We start from the raw sequence: 18,529 nt of genomic DNA, 5'->3' as shown, positions 1-18,529 counted from the left end.
CTTTGTATTTGTCATGTTGTTCAGTCCCTTGTCCAAGCCAGGAAGGCAGGAATCACATCTGCAATGGCTGCTCGATCATCAATTAAGGATGAGGAGCTGGTGAGTATGCGGGGGAAAAAAACTTCTGCTTTGCATCTTGGAGATTGTCGGTTTCAAAAACTTCCCAGTGACACAGTTTTCATGGTTGTGACTCCATCGGCCTTTCAGCATAAGCACGTCCTTATAACTGATAAGGGTTTTGTTTTTGTTTTTGTTTCCCTGGATTAGGACTTTTAAAAATAGATCTTCTTCCTTCTGTAGAAAAATCATGTCTACAAGAAGACCCTGCAGGCTCTTATCTACCCCATATCTTGCACCACACCACATAACTTCGAGGTGTGGACAGCGACTACACCTACATACTGCTATGAGTGTGAGGGGCTCCTGTGGGGAATCGCACGGCAAGGCATGCGTTGTTCTGAGTGTGGTGTCAAGTGCCATGAAAAGTGCCAAGAATTACTGAATGCTGACTGTCTGCAGCGTGAGTACTAAGGAAATGTTTCACAGAAGTTTCCATCAGGGATCTGAAACTACATTTTTACGTTATCGGGAAGCTGTTTCATTACAATTTTGTCTCAAATGTTTAAGAATATTTTCCCCACATTAAAAATCATTTTTATTTAACTTGTAACCACTGAAGTGGCATATGTATATTTTTTAGTTTCAAGCCTTTTCGGTCTGTTTTTTCTTTTTTTTTAAAAATAAATATTTAGGTGCGGCAGAGAAGAGCTCTAAGCATGGAGCTGAAGACCGCACTCAAAATATCATCATGGCCATGAAGGACAGGATGAAGATCAGGGAAAGGAACAAACCAGAAATCTTTGAGCTGATCAGGGAAGTGTTTGTCATCAGCAAAGCCATCCATGCACAGCAGATGAAAACCATCAAACAAAGCGTATTGGATGGGACGTCAAAGTGGTCAGCCAAGATCACAATCACAGGTATTTTGCCATCACAGCTCAACGACAACTTTGGAGCTATGTTACATGTGCTCTCTGTAATTTTTTTATTGTTTCTTATGTCTTGGTTAGTTGTTTGTGCACAAGGACTTCAGGCAAAAGACAAGACAGGATCCAGTGATCCGTATGTCACTGTTCAGGTGGGCAAGACCAAGAAGAGAACAAAGACCATCTATGGAAACCTCAATCCAGTCTGGGAGGAAAAGTTCCATTTGTGAGTCGTTTCTTGGTTATGAAATCAAAAAAGTTGTTTGGGGGGGGGGTTGTTGTGTTTTGGTTTTTTTTTTTGTTCCTTGAGTGCTTGTTATCAGTAGTGCTATAAGTGCTCACCTTAATTACTCCCTTGTAGTATCTATCATCTTGTAACTTAATATTATTCAGTTTATGTTTCTTTTTTGCTCCTTTTTTTGTTTTGTTTTGTTTTGTTTTGTTTTGTTAGTGAGTGCCACAATTCCTCAGACCGAATCAAAGTGCGAGTGTGGGATGAAGATGATGACATCAAGTCCAGAGTGAAGCAGCGTCTGAAGAGGGAATCTGACGATTTCCTGGGACAGAGCATCATTGAAGTCCGAACGCTGAGCGGAGAAATGGATGTCTGGTATAACCTGGGTCAGTTGGCTTTCTTGTCTTTTTTTAATAGACATCATGAAGAAAACTGTATAGCATATGCGGAGGGGAGGCAGCGTCACAGAACGCACAGTGTAAGTGGTCATAATGGGTCCTCGACAGCGCAATCTGAGAGGTAGTGTGAATATGACTTTCAAGTAAAGCTCAGCTAAATTTATTTATGTATTTATCTTTTTTGTTAAATGCATCAATACCTACTAAAACTCCCAATATCTACTCCCAATCTTTTGGTCACACCTTGTATCATGTTACCATGCCTGTTTATAACCTGGATCTCATCTGCTTGTTACATCAATTTCACATCTGTATGTTTTTGTTTGGCGCTAAAAGCCTTGCTTTCAGCAAGTCCAGTCTGTTGTTTGTACCTCATTAGTCACATCTCCTTTCCCTGCAGCAAACATATTTATACCCAGGCATGTTGCTTCCCTAAGGCCTGTGTTGGTCTGCATGAAAATACTAGCTTATTTGATTACATTTTAAATGAGTTTCTCCCTGCTAGCAAGAAGTTGTGATAATTTTAAGGAAAAAGTTTCACGATAATCCCCCAATTCTATCCCTAGGGTGTGCAGGCAGTTTCATTAGGATGATGCCTGAACAAAATAATTAACAAGTATACAGGATCTGATTTCTCAGGCCTGTGTGCTAGTCTACATGAGCACTAGTTGTGCAGCATGAATATATGTAGCTTGAATACCTCTCAGGATAAAATCTAATCCCAGTCTTGTGGGCAAACAAATGTTGTCTTTAGAATAATATTTCTGAATTACTGTCTCTGCGTCTTCGTATCTCTTCATATGTTGTATGTAAGGGTGAGGTGTTCACTTTTCTTAAGCACATTTTTTTGTTCATACTTGATTAAAGTGCTAAAATTGACCTGACAGCAGCAGTAATAAATCTTCAAGTGCAACAGCTTGTCACTGAATATGAATGTGCCCATAAATCTACCGTTGTTGTTGTTTTGTGTGGGGGTTTTTTTGTTTGTTTTTTTAAGCTAGGAGATTTGACTTGCTTGGTTTAATATCTCCCTGAAAACTGTATGATCAAATATTTATTTTGATAGGTTTTATTATGAATTGGATTTGAATGCTTAATTAATGATTAATGATGTAATATACCTAGTTCATGAGAGAAAGGGGGGAAAAAACAAAACATTTTCACTATCTCTTTCTCCCCCCCTCTCTGACTCTCTTCCTTTCACCTCCTGATATGTGATTATCAAGTAGCAGCACTCCAGTCGGAAATCGACCACTCTAGCGACATGTACAAATTACCCCAAATGATTTGCCTGTCAGGGCAAATAGCAGGGGTGAGCCGCCAAGAACTCCACCTCCAGAAACACTCTAGCTCAAATGTCTTCTGTTATCAGGCACATACTCATGCAGCCCATTGCCTTTGTTACACTCACTATCAGCTGGAGGACTTCTATTATCATCGCTGACTCTGGACGACCATCAAACTGTAGAAACAGAAGCCCTTACAATAGAATTGCCAAGCTAATAGTCTGTGATTAGGGTTGTGTTAACAGACCTAGTTTAGAGTGCCTTTGGTGTCACAGATTTGGACTCAAGTTATGAATCAAGACATTCCCGATGTGCATCTGATTGACTGTTTTGTACTTAAATACAGAGAAGAGGACAGACAAATCAGCTGTGTCTGGTGCCATTCGCCTCCAAATCAACGTGGAGATCAAAGGAGAGGAGAAAGTGGCTCCATATCACGTGCAGTACACTTGTTTGCATGAGGTATATGATTCACAGAATCACGATTAATTACCTAGACACGCTGGATATTCAGCAACTTCTCCACACAAAGGGTTTGCATAAGTGGTTGCAACCACTATTGTAGCTGTTTCAATGTGTTGCACAGATTGACTGCAGACGTGATAGATTTGGACAGGATTAAAGGCACAGTGATATTTCCATAATCCAACCTCTTCCCTGAAAAAAAAAATCAAATTTTGAATCAGGGCTAAAGGACCTGTGCTTATGAAACTGAAAATCCTATAATCTGTCAAACCAAAGCTTTTCAAGTCTGTATTCTACACACATCCAGTAAAAATAATATTAAGCGTAAATTGCAACAATCTCATCATATTTGTTTCAGTAAAAAGCCACCATAACTTTACCATCACTTCTCACGCTTTAGTGTTAGCTCTGAAGTTCATGTGAATTAGATCAAGTCTGTCCATTTCTTCCCATTACAGAACTTGTTCCATCATTCAACTGATGTACTTGGTCAAGGTGTGGTAAAAATTCCAGAGGCTCGTGGAGACGATTCTTGGAAAGTCTACTTTGATGATGTGGGACAGGAAGTAGTGGATGAGTTTGCCATGCGCTATGGGATTGAGTCCATCTACCAGGCCATGACGTGAGTCTAAAAACACAGTGAATTGGACTGTCTTCTTACCTGTCAATATGTTACCTCTTTATTCCCCATGTTCCTTTCCCTGTCTTTTGAGGTCATATCAATAAACCTCTTGGTGCCATTGTCATTCTCTGGCCTTCAGATGAGGTACAGTCAATTATAAACAGGGTGAGGATGGATGTGTCTCACTGCAGTGTCATCATCCATACAGATGACTGTTAGCTAGGTCAATCATTCGCAGAAAAATGCTTCAGTGGGCTATTATTCAGTCTAAATGTGTCAGGTAGGTGATGGGCAGATAGCACGACAATTCCTAATAGAAATTGTCACGTGAAAACAAGAGCCTGTAGTACATGCAGACTGTCCAAATAAAGGTATTTGAACTGGATGCTGACATTATTGCAACAAAGTGTAAGCAGGTACACATTGTTGAAGAAGTCTTAAGGCCTCCCACCCAAGTACTTACCAAGCTTTGCATTTGCTACTCTATGCAGGCACTTTGCCTGTCTGTCTTCTAAGTACATGTGTCCTGGAGTCCCTGCAGTGATGAGCACCCTGCTGGCCAATATCAATGCCTTCTACGCCCACACAACAGCCTCCACCAATGTTTCTGCCTCCGACCGCTTTGCTGCTTCTAATTTTGGGGTTTGTACTACTGACACACACACAGACACAGTAAAGTACTTTGTTTTGTTTTATTTTATTTTCTCTTCCTTTCTTCGCTATTGCATTTTATGCACAAATAGATTGCCAAACTTCTTTCTAATATAGGAACATGTTTTTCCCCCTTTTCTTCCCATACAGAAAGAACGCTTTGTCAAGCTCTTAGACCAGCTGCACAACTCCTTACGCATTGACCTTTCTAGTTATAGGGTGAGATTCTTGTATCACTACTAGTGTCTTGTTTTCTAAATGTACATGTCTAATATTTTTGTGCCAGTAAAAAACAAAAAAAAGAATTTTTTCATCATCTGATCAATGAATATTTTTTGTGCAAATTGTGCCAACAGTCTTTGAAAAGTGTGAAAACTTGTAAACTAAACGTGTTTTTCTTCTTTAGAATCACTTCCCTGCCAGCAGCAAGGATCGCCTGCAAGATCTGAAATCCACTGTGGACCTTCTAACCAGCATTACCTTTTTCAGGATGAAGGTAGGTAACATTGCATATTCTTTATCTGTAGTTCAGCTTTGTAGTATCTTCTTATCAGTTTGTTGACTTGAATGTTTTTTCCCTTGAAGTTGTTGCCAGATATTGACAAGTTGATAAAATATCCCTTGTTTGCAGTCATCTACTGACTCTGTAGCTATCTTCATCTTCTTTCCAGGTCCAGGAGTTACAGTCTCCGCCCAGAGCCAGTCAAGTTGTGAGGGATTGTGTCAAAGCTTGCCTCAACTCTACATACGACTACATTTTCAATAACTGCCACGAGCTGTACAGCAGACAATACCAGCCTGTGGACACGGTGAGTCACACAGCTGCAGGATACAATGTGCAGCTATCAGACTCTGTAGCAGCAGGCCGGTGAATAAATGTTTCAATAAAGGGGCGACTATAATGTTAACTGTTTTCCTTTTGGTTTTTATTCAGAACAAGGAGGAGCTTCCTCTGGAGGAGCAGGGTCCAAGCATTAAGAATCTGGACTTCTGGCCCAAACTCATCATGCTCATTGTTTCCATCATTGAAGAAGACAGAAACTCCTACACACCTGTACTGAACCAGTGAGTCATGCAACTCTACTCCTAAAATATTCAAGCCGCTTGAATACATCAAAATCAGGTCTCCTTATTTTTAGGTTTTACTTCAACTGCAGTAGTTCAACAAAATGTTTTTCTTGATTCTTTTTCCAGAGATCTAGGACATTTTTATGGATGCTTGCATTAATTAAACTCAGGAATCCACTAGGTTTCACCTTGTCACATCTTCCCATCTGTCTCAGGTTCCCTCAAGAACTTAATGTAGGAAAGGTGTCAGCAGAGGTCATGTGGACATTGTTTGCACAGGACATGAAGTATGCTATGGAAGGTAGGTCTTGGTATTCTGGACTCTTTATAAGATTATTCTGCTGGGTTAGACTGTGGAGGTGCACTGTAGTTTGTCTGCTAGAAGTAAAGGAAAAAGCTGGAGAGTCAGGGTGTGATAACAAGCATATGAGAAAAGAAGCTCTGGGAACCTAAAATGACCAGAAGGGGAGAGGAAATACTGGGGTAGCAATGACACAATGGAACAGAAGAAGTTGGAGAGAATATAATAAATGTGCTAGGATTGAAAGCTGCTTATGTGTCCCTGGAGCCTCTCTGCACTTTTTCTCTATTATACTGTACTCCACAGCGCTATTGGTGTTCAGAGACACCCGGTTTTTATTCTAGCCCTTGTCCTCAAAATGAATCCCCTACAGAGACTAGTGTGAAATATCTGTTTCACAAAATGCATCAAAACACACAAGTGGCGCCTTCTTTATTTTCAATCTGAATAAACATGAAAAGTTCATAGATGGAGAGTTTGCTACAGAGACGAAACACTGAGTGCTTACGATTCAAAGCTCTAGCTGTTATTTTTAAGCATGTCAATAAAAAAGAACCTGCATCTGCTCATTTTAAGGCTAATCAATATTTTGTAAACATTTTAAAGTTCTCACAGTCTTTGATTGTATTACTACCTTATATCTGTGTAGCTGCAGTTCAAGCAGGCCACGCCATTGCTTGATATTAATACATCTCATCTCAGAAAAAACATTCAAAGCGAATAAAGCAAAGACTTTTAGAATTTAGTCACACCACATTCTACAGTGAGCAAATACATAAAATGGGATTAGTGTGTGTGTTCTTTCGTCTTTGTTGAGCATTAGGCCGTCAGAGAACATGTTTCCCAAAGAAAGCTTTTGGATTAGTCTGATTTTTTTTTTCCTTTAATAAGAGGATACTGTAGAATTATTTTACAAGTTCATTCAGAATTTAAGTGAAGAACAACGACATACACTAGAATTTAGAAACGATTTCATGTTAAGGTGGGTTTTTTTTTTGGGGGGGGGGGGGGGGTTCTTTGAGGTTTTGTTACAATACTCAGATGTCCATATGCACCATATGATTGCTTTACCTTACCTTTTGGCTGTCTTATATTAGCTTTTACTAAAATGGGGACGTTGACTTTAATCTTCACATCCCTAAGTTCATATGGCTCCTTATGTTTTTAAACCGGCAGAGCATGAGAAGCACAGGCTGTGTAAGAGCACAGACTACATGAACCTGCACTTCAAGGTCAAGTGGCTCTACAATGAATATGTCAAGGAGCTGCCAGTGTTTAAGGGTGTTGTACCAGACTACCCATCGTAAGTGCATTTGACCTTTTCAGTGACAGGCACAAGAAAAGGCAAATGTTATTGCCTTTTTCGACTTTGATAATCCATCTAAACAAAGATAAAAGGAACTGTGTTAAAAAAAACAAAACATATTTGCTAATCTTTATTTCTCACTTTTAGATGGTTTGTGCAGTTTGTGCTACAGTGGTTGGACGAAAATGAGGAAGTATCTATGGAATTTATGAATGGAGCTCTGGAAAGAGACAAAAAAGATGGAGTAAGAAAACTAGAACTTACCCTTTGATATGATATCTCTACGATACCTTTGAGGTTCTAATTTAAAATAGTGCTGAACTGAAAAAAGTTATCTTTGTGTTTACAGATACAGCCATGCTATCAGCATGGGGACATTAAAAAGCTGCTTTAAAATCTTGTTGATGTTCTTTAACATTCTGCTTGTAGATGTTGTTTTATCTACTATATGAGTGTTGATAAGAAGTAAGTGTCATTTGTGCACTCATCTCAGTTCCAGCAGACATCTGAGCATGCTCTGTTCTCCTGCTCTGTGGTGGACATCTTCACCCAGCTCAACCAGAGCTTTGAGATTATCAAGAAATTGGAATGTCCTGATCCTAGGGTCATGGCTCAGTATAGTCGCCGCTTTTCCAAGGTAATGTACTCCACCCGATGATGACATTTAAAGTCAAACTAGCTTGATCGAGCTGCATGAAATATGGTGTGCATTTGTGTTTAACAATTCTAGAATTAATAAAGATTTGCTTTAAACTTCCAATGTTTCTGAAAAATGACCACGAAATATGAGGGGAAAAAACTATTAAACCACTATAGCAATGTCTTGTGGGACATTTTGACTTTTTGCAAAAGAGAATTTTTATATTGCTGGATTAAAAAGAATTGTTGAACTAGGCATAACAGTTCCCCCCTGTGGAAAAGTCTGCTGAGAAAAATGTCCTACTTTAGAATTTGTTTGTCTCCTTGCTACAGAATACATTAAAGCACATTTTGGAATATTTATGTTGATTAGCGAAACCCCCGAAGTACAAGATTATCCCCCTTTGAAGAGATAAGAGAGAAATTTGATTTTAAATAGCTTTTTTTTTTCGTAAATGCCGTTTAAATGCCTTTATTTCTACCTGTCTTTACAGACAATTGCCAAAGTTCTTCTGCAGTACAGTGCCATGCTGACCAAGAATTTTCCATCTTATATTGACAAAGAGAAGATTGTAAGTTTTTTTTTTTCCCTGCCAATTTCTGCCATGTTTTTTTCAGCCTATTCTGCCAGTTGTGCTGAAAAAACATTTATTACATTGGACATGATACATAAAAAAAGATCACAAAATCACTCTTAACGTCTCTCTCTGTCTTCTTGTAGCCCTGTGTATTAATGAATAATGTTCAGCAGTTAAGAATCCAGCTGGAAAAGATGTTTGAGTCAATGGGTGCCAAACAGGTGAGTCTAAATATGATGGATATGAAGACATGATGCATAATGGTATCCGGTTTTGTTAATAAATTGGTAGCGTCACTCGTGTAGAAAAAAAGAAAAACATCAGTCATTCATGAAATTACATTTTAAATTTGCTGTACAACAGTTGCATTTGTGTCTTTCATGTGTCAGATTGCAATACAAGAAGCATTGGTGCGTACAGTAGTGGTAGTTTAGCTAATTTAAAGTAAATGGCAAATGTTAATGGATTAAGATGTGTTAAGATGTGACATAGTAGCATTTGCTTACGCTTTGAATATTATCTTATATTCAGATCTGTATGCTTAATGCCTGATGTGAAGCTGTCAGTGAAAGTGTAGCCCTAGATCAGTGGTTACAGTGGTTAGACCTATGCTTCTTAATAGACGGAGTATTGAAGCAGAGACTTAATTTAGTCATGTCCTCCATATCAATATTGTAGCTAGAGCATTGAAAATCAATAGCTTTTCTCCTAGCTGTTACCTCCCCACTGCCTTCATTCCCTACAACATTTCTGCATGCAGTATCATAGCTATATGGAACCCTTTTTAAAAAATTTTTATTTAACTTATACTGTTGGAGTGATCGTAGGATGATAGCTGTGGGATGCTGTAGCCTATATTTCAACCAAATGTTTTCACTTTACAATTGAAGCAAAATGAAATCATAGAAGAGGAGGAGGAAGAAGAAGAAGAGGTACGGTTCCAATATAGTCTGGTCAGGGTGGATATTTATCCATATAAATGTACATCTTTCTAATATAATTAAATCATTTTCATGGTGTGCTGTGGAGCACCGTATTGATTATTTCCTTTATGCTGTGGCTTGAGTAGCAGGTTGCAATTGAGGATGAAGCAAAGGCTCCGGTGGGTATTGTGGATTGCAGCAGTTAGACTTTAACTAATCAATAATTAAATTTATTGTAATATATCATAGTTCAGTCTTGTTAGCCTGTAGTTTACATTGTGCAATATTTACTTTAAACCAGTAGTGTCATAATCTTATGTAGTCCACAACCTTCCTTTATCATGCAGAGTAGCTGAAGTACCCTCTCAAAGCTCTTGTGTGTCACAGTGAATGTTGATTTAGCTTCCTTAGCTTGTAGATCGGTTGCAATTTTGGGGGTGATTCCTTTTTTTAATATAAGTGTAACCTGCTGATTCCATTTGTTTTTTTCTAAGAACTATCACTGAGCATATACAAACAGAAACATCTTCTCTTTGTTATAAAATCTTTTTAAAATATAAGAAGATGTTAAACGTTGTAAAAAAAAAAAAAAGATACAAATAACAACGTTCTAGTTACTTTTAGCCTTTGTTAGCTTCTTTGAAGTAAGTCTATTCAGCTTGGTTAAGGTCATTTGAGTGTGTTATTGTGTTTGCTTTTACAAACGTTTTAATTGTGGTCTCCTTCCAAGCTGCTTTGGTGAACTTTGCGTCTAATGACGTGTTAGCCTGTAGCTGTTAATGTGTGCACATCTACTTGCCTGCGCGTGTTGCGCATATATTACAGTTCTTGACCTTCATTGGTGCGTTTGTTTTTGTAGTTTGATTGTCGTGTTTATTTTTAGGGTGATTCCTCAACATAATCATAGATGAAAGGCATTAACTGAAACATAGTGAATGCTCTGTGTGTGCGGGTGTCTCAGACTGGCACTTCCATTAATTACATCACTGAATATTGAGTAAAAGGAAAATAATTTGCATAATATTATTACAAAATCTTATTCCTTGACTGTGATGGGTCACTGACGGATTTGCTATATTTGTTATATTGATATATATACATGTGTATATATGGTATATTTCTGCTCATATTCTGCAACTTCTGTCAGTGCTGTGCTACTGGAAACAGAATTTTCCAGAGGAACCTACCCAAGGGATAAATACAGTTTCATCTAATCCAATCTATCTATTCTAATCATATTTACCACCACCTTTTTATCACCTACTTTAACCCATGTGGTAGTAATAATAGGCAGGTAACCTGTATTGTGAATTATTATGATTATTTACAATATTGACTAGAAATAACAGGTACTTGTATTTTGCTTCATGTCTCTTAATGCAATTACATAAATAATATGTGATATTTTACTGTAAAACCAATATAATAGTGATAACAAATTAACAGTTAATTAAAAAAATATTAATTTAGCATAAATATTCCATTTAGCAATACCTTATTGAAAACAAATTACCACAAATTCAATAGAAAGAAAGCCACAATGGATAGCTACTGAGCTTAACTGTCTGATAAACTAAATGCAGCAAAATGTGGTGTTGCTACTGCCCCATTTACTTAAATTAACACAAAGTTGGTATCAAAATAAAGACATTTCTTTTGCGGACTAGGAAACTTTAACTAGGAAAGTCTTAATATGAATATTTTTTAGCTTATTTTACCCATTACTCTCTTGCTAGTTGGCTAATAAAGCACTCACTCTTTTTTACAGTCCAGTTCAGCTCTTCATTCATTGAAGTGAACTTCTGTAATTATGGAAAATCTATTTCTTTGCACAGAGTAAAGTCAAAGTCATGTCTTTTGTTTTCTCTTTTTCTAGCTCAACTCTACATTAGAATGGGAGGCAAGTCCAATGTATATGTATACATGTTTACATGCCTGCATATACTCACTTGGAAGAAAAGTCTTTTTTTCTTTTTTCTTTTTTTAATATGGTGTGGCGGGTAATGATGAGCCTTACATATTTTGTGTGTTGTCTTTTAACCACCACTCATAGTTTGAGGAGAGTGAGGAAGAGGAAGAGGAAATAAGGGAGAAAATAGAGGCTGAGGTTTGTTGCAGTCCAGAATAGTTTTAACTTCATTCACTTTCAAGTCATTCTTGTGCTCCTATTCCCCCATTGTACTGTGCCTACTCCCAGCAACGGCAGTCATAATCAGTCCTACTGCAACAACAGTTCCTTGTGTTGATCATAGTGGAGTTGATTGAGTTTGTGTCATCAGTTGGGGTGGGAATCTTCCAGTGGCATTTTCCCTGGTTCTCTGCAAACCTGCTCTTATTCCCTGTTAAAGCATTTCGGAGTCTTCTGCTATTGCTTTCCTTTAATTCTTGTTTTTTCTTTGCAATTTCCCCTTTTTTAATGCAATAGTCTGACATGGAGAAGGTGGGTATCAATATCACACACTTTTTCACTTTGAAAAACTTTCAGTATTTATAGTTGAATTTAAATTTTTATACATATTATTTGCCTGGTTGAAAAAGGGGGGGGAAAAAAAAGTTTTTTGACCATTTTTTTTAAACTTTTGTTTATCTCTAATAAAAAACAAACAAACATTCCCATCACACAAAGATGGATGCACCAGTAGAAAAAGTAGGCAATCCTTTTTCCCACAACACCTTGTGGAATCAACCTCTTGTAGTTTCCCAGGTATTATAAATTATTCCGTTATTAACCGTGGTTATCTTCACCTTTCTGTGCCAATGTAGACTGAAAATGCATTTGAAGACAAAAAGGTGAGTGTAGGTACACAGACACATCCATTGTGAATATTTCCATACACGCCAAAAGCTGGAAAAAAAAATGCAGCATATGCAGCATCAATTCATTCCTAGCGCCTTTCCTTCCCTGCAGCCTCTCATCACGGTGCTTAGCACAACCCTCTGTTTATTCTCACTAATGGTGCTACCTAACCCTGACAAGCCATGAATCAAAAGGCCATTGAATCATTGACTTAATGAGCCACACCATGGCTTCATCCATATGGCTTAGCTCCCCTCCAGGCAGTGCTAATTTAGATGATGCCTCAGTTATACCTGAGTCAGATATACTTGAGTTACAGTAATTCAAGAATTGTTTCCCTACTTTTTCCCTTCAGCCTGTCCTTGTAAGTCTTATTGCTTGCAATACATCTACTACATTTTTTTTTTTTTTGGGGGGGGTGTAAATGTTCCACCTCTGGAAAGTTGAAGACTGCTGTGAAAAAAGTGTGATTGCTCTGATGTATGCGTGTGTAATTTCTTTTTCAAGGGTGTCTGATATTGAAATTACTGTGCTGCAGGAGGATGGAATACAGACATTTTACAACTTGAAAAAAGCTGCATAACACCCACAAGCTATTCAGGTTTCCATGAAAATCTTAAAATCGTGCTGCCATTCACTGCTTCTTGGCTTTTACTGTGAAGTGCAGCTTTTAGAGGTTCAAAGGTAATTTGTGCTATTTTGGCCCAAAGTTGCAAATGTCAGATTGAAACTCTTATATGAACTGCTGGTTGATGGTTCCAGGAATTCCATTCACTGGAAAACCTGGCACCTCCATTCTACATTCAGTTGAATATGCTTGATTTTCAAAGTTTCAAAAACTTTTTTCTGCCAAAATATTTCAGAGCTCTTCTTATACCATATGCGCAACACAAAAGCCTCAGTCAAAATGATTCATTATCCCTCCTGGGCATGATGTCTTTGCTTGTCTTTAGATGGACACAGAGGCTTGTGACTTGCTGAATGACCTGCAGGTGAGGCTGAACAATGTGCTGGATGATCTAAGTAGAACCTTTGGGAACAGGTATGTACATTGTACTGGTGTGTATACAACTGTGAAAGCTAACACACATTTGTGCTGATTGATAATGTATTTATTTATTTATTTTAATTCCAGTTTCCAGACTCGCATCAGCGAGTGTATGCGACAAATGGCATCTTTGCTGTACCAGATCAAAGGACCAGTCAATGCCAACAACAAAAACCAGGTGGAGGCTGACTCTGACAACATGCTACGGCCACTCATGGACTTCCTGGATGGAAAGTGAGTAGTTGTTTTAGCCAAACTACGGTGTTTTCTGTTTATTCATTGAATTGTCCTGTAGTCTAAATTTTTTTTTTTTTTGTTGAGATAATTTGGTGATTAATTAATTTGGTAAAATGTTTTTTCAGAGCAAAAAAGACGTTTTTGCAACTGCAAAACTGTTAATTGTGCATTTTTGCTAAAAGACATATTTTTTTCCATTCATGAATGACTTCTCAGTATTGTTTATATGTTTAAAAGGAATAATACAAGCACTTGTGAGAGTATGTTTACAACGTCTATGTGTGTGTTCTTGCAGACTGACACTGTTTGCTACTGTGTGTGAGAAGACTGTATTGAAGCGTGTGCTCAAGGAGCTATGGAGGATTGTAATGACCAGCCTGGAGAAGACTATTGTCCTGCCACAGGGCAATGATACCTTTGTGAGTCAGCATTGACTTTGCCTATTTCTAATATTACAAAATTATTAACTTTTTTCATACATAAAATTTTTTTTTAAAATTATATTCCAGGGAGCACAGATTCTCTCAGCTGCAAAAGAACTGGGTCAGCTCTCCAAACTCAAGGTATCATATTGCCTCCACATATCTGAACAATAAGTGTCCTCAAATGGGCTTCGGTGTTACCCTAATTTAAAGAAGTGTCCACAAAATGTGCTTACTAAGAGTGTAAGTATTTTTATTTCACCTTTTTGCTCACCATTTGGCTGTGTAGGATCACATGGCAGGGGAGGCTAAAAGCCTGTCCCCCAGGCAGTGTGCTGTCATGGATGTGGCACTGGACACAATTAAGGTCAGTTTGTACTCTGGGTTTTGGTTTCATTAGGATGCTGTCTCAGATTAGCTTCATCTGCTATTTATATCTGCTATTTATTCATTAATTCATTACTAAACTTTTTATTTTGCTGTAAAAGATGTCAGAATATTATGAAACAAAATATTGGATGCTTGCAGCTGTGCATCTAAATATTTATGACCTAACTCACCCTGTGTCTCTTTGCAGCAATATTTCCATGCAGGAGGGAATGGGCTGAAGAAGGCCTTCCTAGAGAAGAGTCCTGAGCTGTCCTCACTCCGCCACGCTCTGTCCCTCTATACTCAGACAACAGACACACTCATCAAGACGTTTGTGACCACACAACAAGCACAAGGTAACTGATAAAAGTATCTAATAGTAAAAAGGTACAGAAGGAAAGCCTTACCAAAGATAAACCAGCAGAGGGTGCTATGTGCTCATGATTAGAAAGGTCCTTTCACCAATTGCTCCATTTTTTTTTTCTTTTCTTTTTTTTTTATGTGTTGTTGATGCTGGAACTTGTTGATGTATCATTGCTGTCTTCTCTTTATCTCCTGTGCTGCCTCTGTGCCAGTGCACAATGGAAAGGGTATTAGGTTAACTCCCAATGAAAAAATACAACCCAGCAGGGGTAGGTTTCATTGAAATCAACTGCCAACCTCCCTTTCTTCCCCACACAGTCTCCTTTTGCACAATTTGGTTTTGTCATTCTGTTGGTAGGTCATTCCTTACCCATCCTCTACATCTGCATTTCCCTTCCATCCTGACCCTGCGTTATTACTTGGTTTTCTTTTCTTTTCTGTATTTTGCCTACATGTGGTCACATGTAAACTTACTTAACGTGTGTGTGTGTTTTCATGAAAATTAGGATCAGGTGTGGACAAACCAATTGGAGAGGTGTGTATCCACATTGAGCTTTATACTCATCCAAAGAGTGGAGAGAGGAAAGTTACTGTTAAAGGTCAGTCTGAGTTTTTTTTTTTTTTTAAAGTGATGTAAAAAATGTGGCATTTTAAGCAACATTTGCTCTTCAGCTGACAACATTATCATGTTGCGCATTTATTACTACAGTTGTGGGGGCCAGTGACTTAAAATGGCAGACGTCTGGCATGTTCAGACCCTTTGTGGAGATCACCATGATCGGTCCTCACCTCAGTGACAAGAAACGGAAGTTCCAGACCAAGTCCAAGAACAACAGCTGGTCTCCCAAGTTCAATGAAACCTTCCATTTGTAAGTCCATTTGGGGTTTTTTTCCTCCAGATTTTGCAGTTTATGAAAAAATAAGCAAAACAGAAAAACTTGGAAAGACTAATTTTGGCTGCAGCTCACATGTAATTCAAATCTATATGTAAAATGTATATGTCCATTCGGGGATTTGCACAACAATATTTTGATTGATTTCCACTAGAAAAGTAAATATAAAATCATGTCAGTGGGTCATTGATGTTGAGACACTACCTGAAAGTCTTTTGCAGCTTTAAGCTGACAGATACACCATTAAGCTGTTGGAGAACTCAAAGCACATAACGCTCTGTTCTCTCTTCACAGTGTTCTGGGTAACCAAGATGGCTTTGAGTGCTATGAGTTGCAAGCATGCGTCAAAGATTACTGTTTTGGTCGTGCCGACCGGGTGGTGGGTTTGGTCGTGCTGCAATTAAGAGACATCATGGAGAAAGGCAACTGCGCCTGCTGGTGCCCCCTTGGACAGCGTATATACATGGACGACACAGGCCTCACTGCCTTGCGAATCCTGTCTCAAAGGTCCAATGATGATGTGGCCAAGGAATTTGTGAGGTTGAAGTCAGAAACTCGATCAGCAGAGGAGGGCAGATGAGGATATCCGGAGAACAAGACGGAAAACAAAAGGATGGAAAATCCTCTCCGAGTTTTATTGTAGATGAACATGTGGACTCTTTCTTGGACCTGTGATGTGTCTTAGCTGCTGTTGACTGTTTGGTAGTGGGTTGCCATTTCTCTTACATCACTGCTATGTTCTCACCTTGGTTTTTTTTTTTGTTTGTTTGTTTTTTGACCAACAGTCACTTTGCAGTGTTCCTCAAACATCCATATTATTTGCTTTTCAGCAAACAGCCACATAAATGCTGGCTCACTCAAGCTTCACACTCAACAGCTGTTTCACAGGTTAGTGACCACTTACTCAGCTATTTAACCTTATTTGTAGCTCCTTTGTCATCAGCCGGAGCGGCACGGTGAGCATGTCATAGCCTCAAGGGAACAGATGATGCCAGGTCCTGTTGAAGGGCCAAACAAATCTCTGCACTTCCCTGGTGCAGAGATTGTGCAATAACCCCACCTCACCCCAAACTGTGGCCAAGTGTTTTATGCCTTACACTCTGCAAACTGTGAATGTGTGAAGTAGGCTTTTAAAAACCATATTCTCTATCTCCTTGGGTGATGGTTTGGGTAAATGTGAAAATACTATGTTTTATCTTATAAAGGAGTGTTTTGTTTGATGAATGAACGAGCACTAGCTAGGACACAATCCTGGTCAAGTACTGACATACTTTGTGAAATGAAGGTACTTAAAGTAACAAACCTTAATTTTGCTAATTTCACAGATCAATTTGAAGGATTAATTGGTTTAATGTGTGCCTTGCCATGTGAAGTTTCCAGCCCTATTTCCCTGGGAAAAGGAATAGCTAGATATAAAACCTGAGGGAATAAAAATCAGTAACAATAAGGTTTAACTAAAATCCTCATGAAAATTCACTGTGGAAGTTTAACAAGAGTGCTATTTGAGCCATCTTTATTTAGCTCATGTAGCCTAGTATAACCATGATGGTGTAACCATTTTATTTATTTATTTTATACGTATTTATTTTTGTGTTTCAAAACTTGTGATGGAATTATTGTTTACCACCAAAAATGGACGTATTTACCACGACAGTGTCAAAGGATTTCCACAGTGGTTGGTCTAAGCTGCTGATGTAGCCTAAATTGGGCCTGAATTGCAGCTTCATAACAAGTTGAAATACACACCCTCAAACTAAAAGTGACAAGCAAGTGCTTGTCATGCAATTAATAACCAAGGTAACCATGTGTGTCCTTGATTTAAGAGATAATTGTCTTGTTGAATTATTCATTTAGAAATAGTAGATGTTGAACTTTCTTCCAAAAAATAAAATCTGCATATCTGGACAAATATTTAAAGTTTACATATATAATTCTGTCCTGTTTTCTTCTACTCTTTGGAGTGGCCTTACTTTGATGAAAAGATAATAAATAAAGAAAAGTAATCTTTTTTTTTTTCTTTGTTTTGTTTTCTTTTTTTAATTGCTTTTTTTTAAAGCCCTTGTATTTCCTTTGGCTTACAGCAATGATGACTAGCTACTTCTTTGCCCATAAAAATGTTCATTGTCCAGTTTTCCAAGTGATTTTCCATATCATTTTATTGGGTATATTTATCTGGGTTAGGTTTTCTTTTTAATGTGTTATAGTTAGTGTTACTTTATTCTTTCTGATGTTATAAAAGCTTTCCTTGGTCCTCCTTATTAGTTTACGATGGGTTTTTTTTTTCAGTTGTGTGGACTGAAGTGATGTGCGTCAGTGTTGTGATGTAATGGAAAATGTGAATGTTAGACTTAATGAAAAATGATTATTGCTCTATTATAAAACCCTCAGTGCGTGCACATTGTGAAACTGGTCACAACCACAACTCAATGCTCCTCTTTGTTACAGTGTATTAACCCCTGTGAATAATTAACGTTATTGGTTTAAGAGGGTCAATGTTTCACAGCCATTCTCTAAGCTACATGTTCCTTGTGCCAAGTTGCTACTGTTTATTTTTGATCACTTTTTTTGTGTTTTCAAAATTTTTAAACCCCTATGCTATCACTAAATCACTGCTGTAGTTATCAAGTACAGTATGTAAAACACTGTACTTCATTATTTGTGTAATCTTTGTCATTATTGTAAACTGTTGTTGCCATCTAAACATTCCAAATAATTAATTTTGTATAAAATATTTAATAAGTATTTATAAATCTTCTTGCCTGCTCTTTCTCCCACTACAATATGATAGCTTTTTCATTTCACCCAGTGGGTTATAAGAATGCAAATTCTTTATTTTCATTACCACAAACACAGTTGCATTCACTTTTATTGTTTGACGATAGGATTGCAAGATATAAATAAATAAAGATGATGCCCAGATGATTGTTTAAATCATCTGGGCG

General features: G+C 37.9%; 1 protein-coding gene across 2 annotated transcripts in view; it reads left to right on the top strand.

Moving 5' to 3' along the window:
* Window positions 1-18,453, top strand: part of LOC308383323 (protein unc-13 homolog B-like) — a 64,995-nt gene extending 46,542 nt beyond the window's left edge. Inside the window, exons 13-40 of one of the 2 annotated variants that reach the window (XM_080861209.1) lie at window positions 25-99; window positions 301-520; window positions 753-980; window positions 1,071-1,212; window positions 1,438-1,607; window positions 3,252-3,367; window positions 3,829-3,992; window positions 4,484-4,634; window positions 4,794-4,862; window positions 5,050-5,139; window positions 5,315-5,452; window positions 5,578-5,708; window positions 5,927-6,012; window positions 7,189-7,315; window positions 7,466-7,562; window positions 7,812-7,955; window positions 8,452-8,529; window positions 8,679-8,756; window positions 13,209-13,297; window positions 13,391-13,537; window positions 13,836-13,959; window positions 14,050-14,103; window positions 14,252-14,329; window positions 14,540-14,687; window positions 14,907-14,963; window positions 15,201-15,293; window positions 15,404-15,563; window positions 15,882-18,453. In XM_080861209.1, the coding sequence (XP_080717335.1) occupies window positions 25-99; window positions 301-520; window positions 753-980; window positions 1,071-1,212; window positions 1,438-1,607; window positions 3,252-3,367; window positions 3,829-3,992; window positions 4,484-4,634; window positions 4,794-4,862; window positions 5,050-5,139; window positions 5,315-5,452; window positions 5,578-5,708; window positions 5,927-6,012; window positions 7,189-7,315; window positions 7,466-7,562; window positions 7,812-7,955; window positions 8,452-8,529; window positions 8,679-8,756; window positions 13,209-13,297; window positions 13,391-13,537; window positions 13,836-13,959; window positions 14,050-14,103; window positions 14,252-14,329; window positions 14,540-14,687; window positions 14,907-14,963; window positions 15,201-15,293; window positions 15,404-15,563; window positions 15,882-16,167 (3,540 nt within the window). In that variant the 3' untranslated portion in view covers window positions 16,168-18,453. The remainder of the gene's footprint in view (window positions 1-24; window positions 100-300; window positions 521-752; window positions 981-1,070; window positions 1,213-1,437; window positions 1,608-3,251; window positions 3,368-3,828; window positions 3,993-4,483; window positions 4,635-4,793; window positions 4,863-5,049; window positions 5,140-5,314; window positions 5,453-5,577; window positions 5,709-5,926; window positions 6,013-7,188; window positions 7,316-7,465; window positions 7,563-7,811; window positions 7,956-8,451; window positions 8,530-8,678; window positions 8,757-13,208; window positions 13,298-13,390; window positions 13,538-13,835; window positions 13,960-14,049; window positions 14,104-14,251; window positions 14,330-14,539; window positions 14,688-14,906; window positions 14,964-15,200; window positions 15,294-15,403; window positions 15,564-15,881) is intronic. The other variant, XM_080861210.1, reaches the window with a different exon arrangement.
* Window positions 18,454-18,529: the final 76 nt, after the last annotated feature.

This window comes from Rhamphochromis sp. 'chilingali', assembly GCF_963969265.1.
Source record: "Rhamphochromis sp. 'chilingali' genome assembly, chromosome: 2".
NCBI lineage: Eukaryota > Metazoa > Chordata > Actinopteri > Cichliformes > Cichlidae > Rhamphochromis > Rhamphochromis sp. 'chilingali'.
This window is presented reverse-complemented; position numbering and strand designations above follow the sequence as displayed.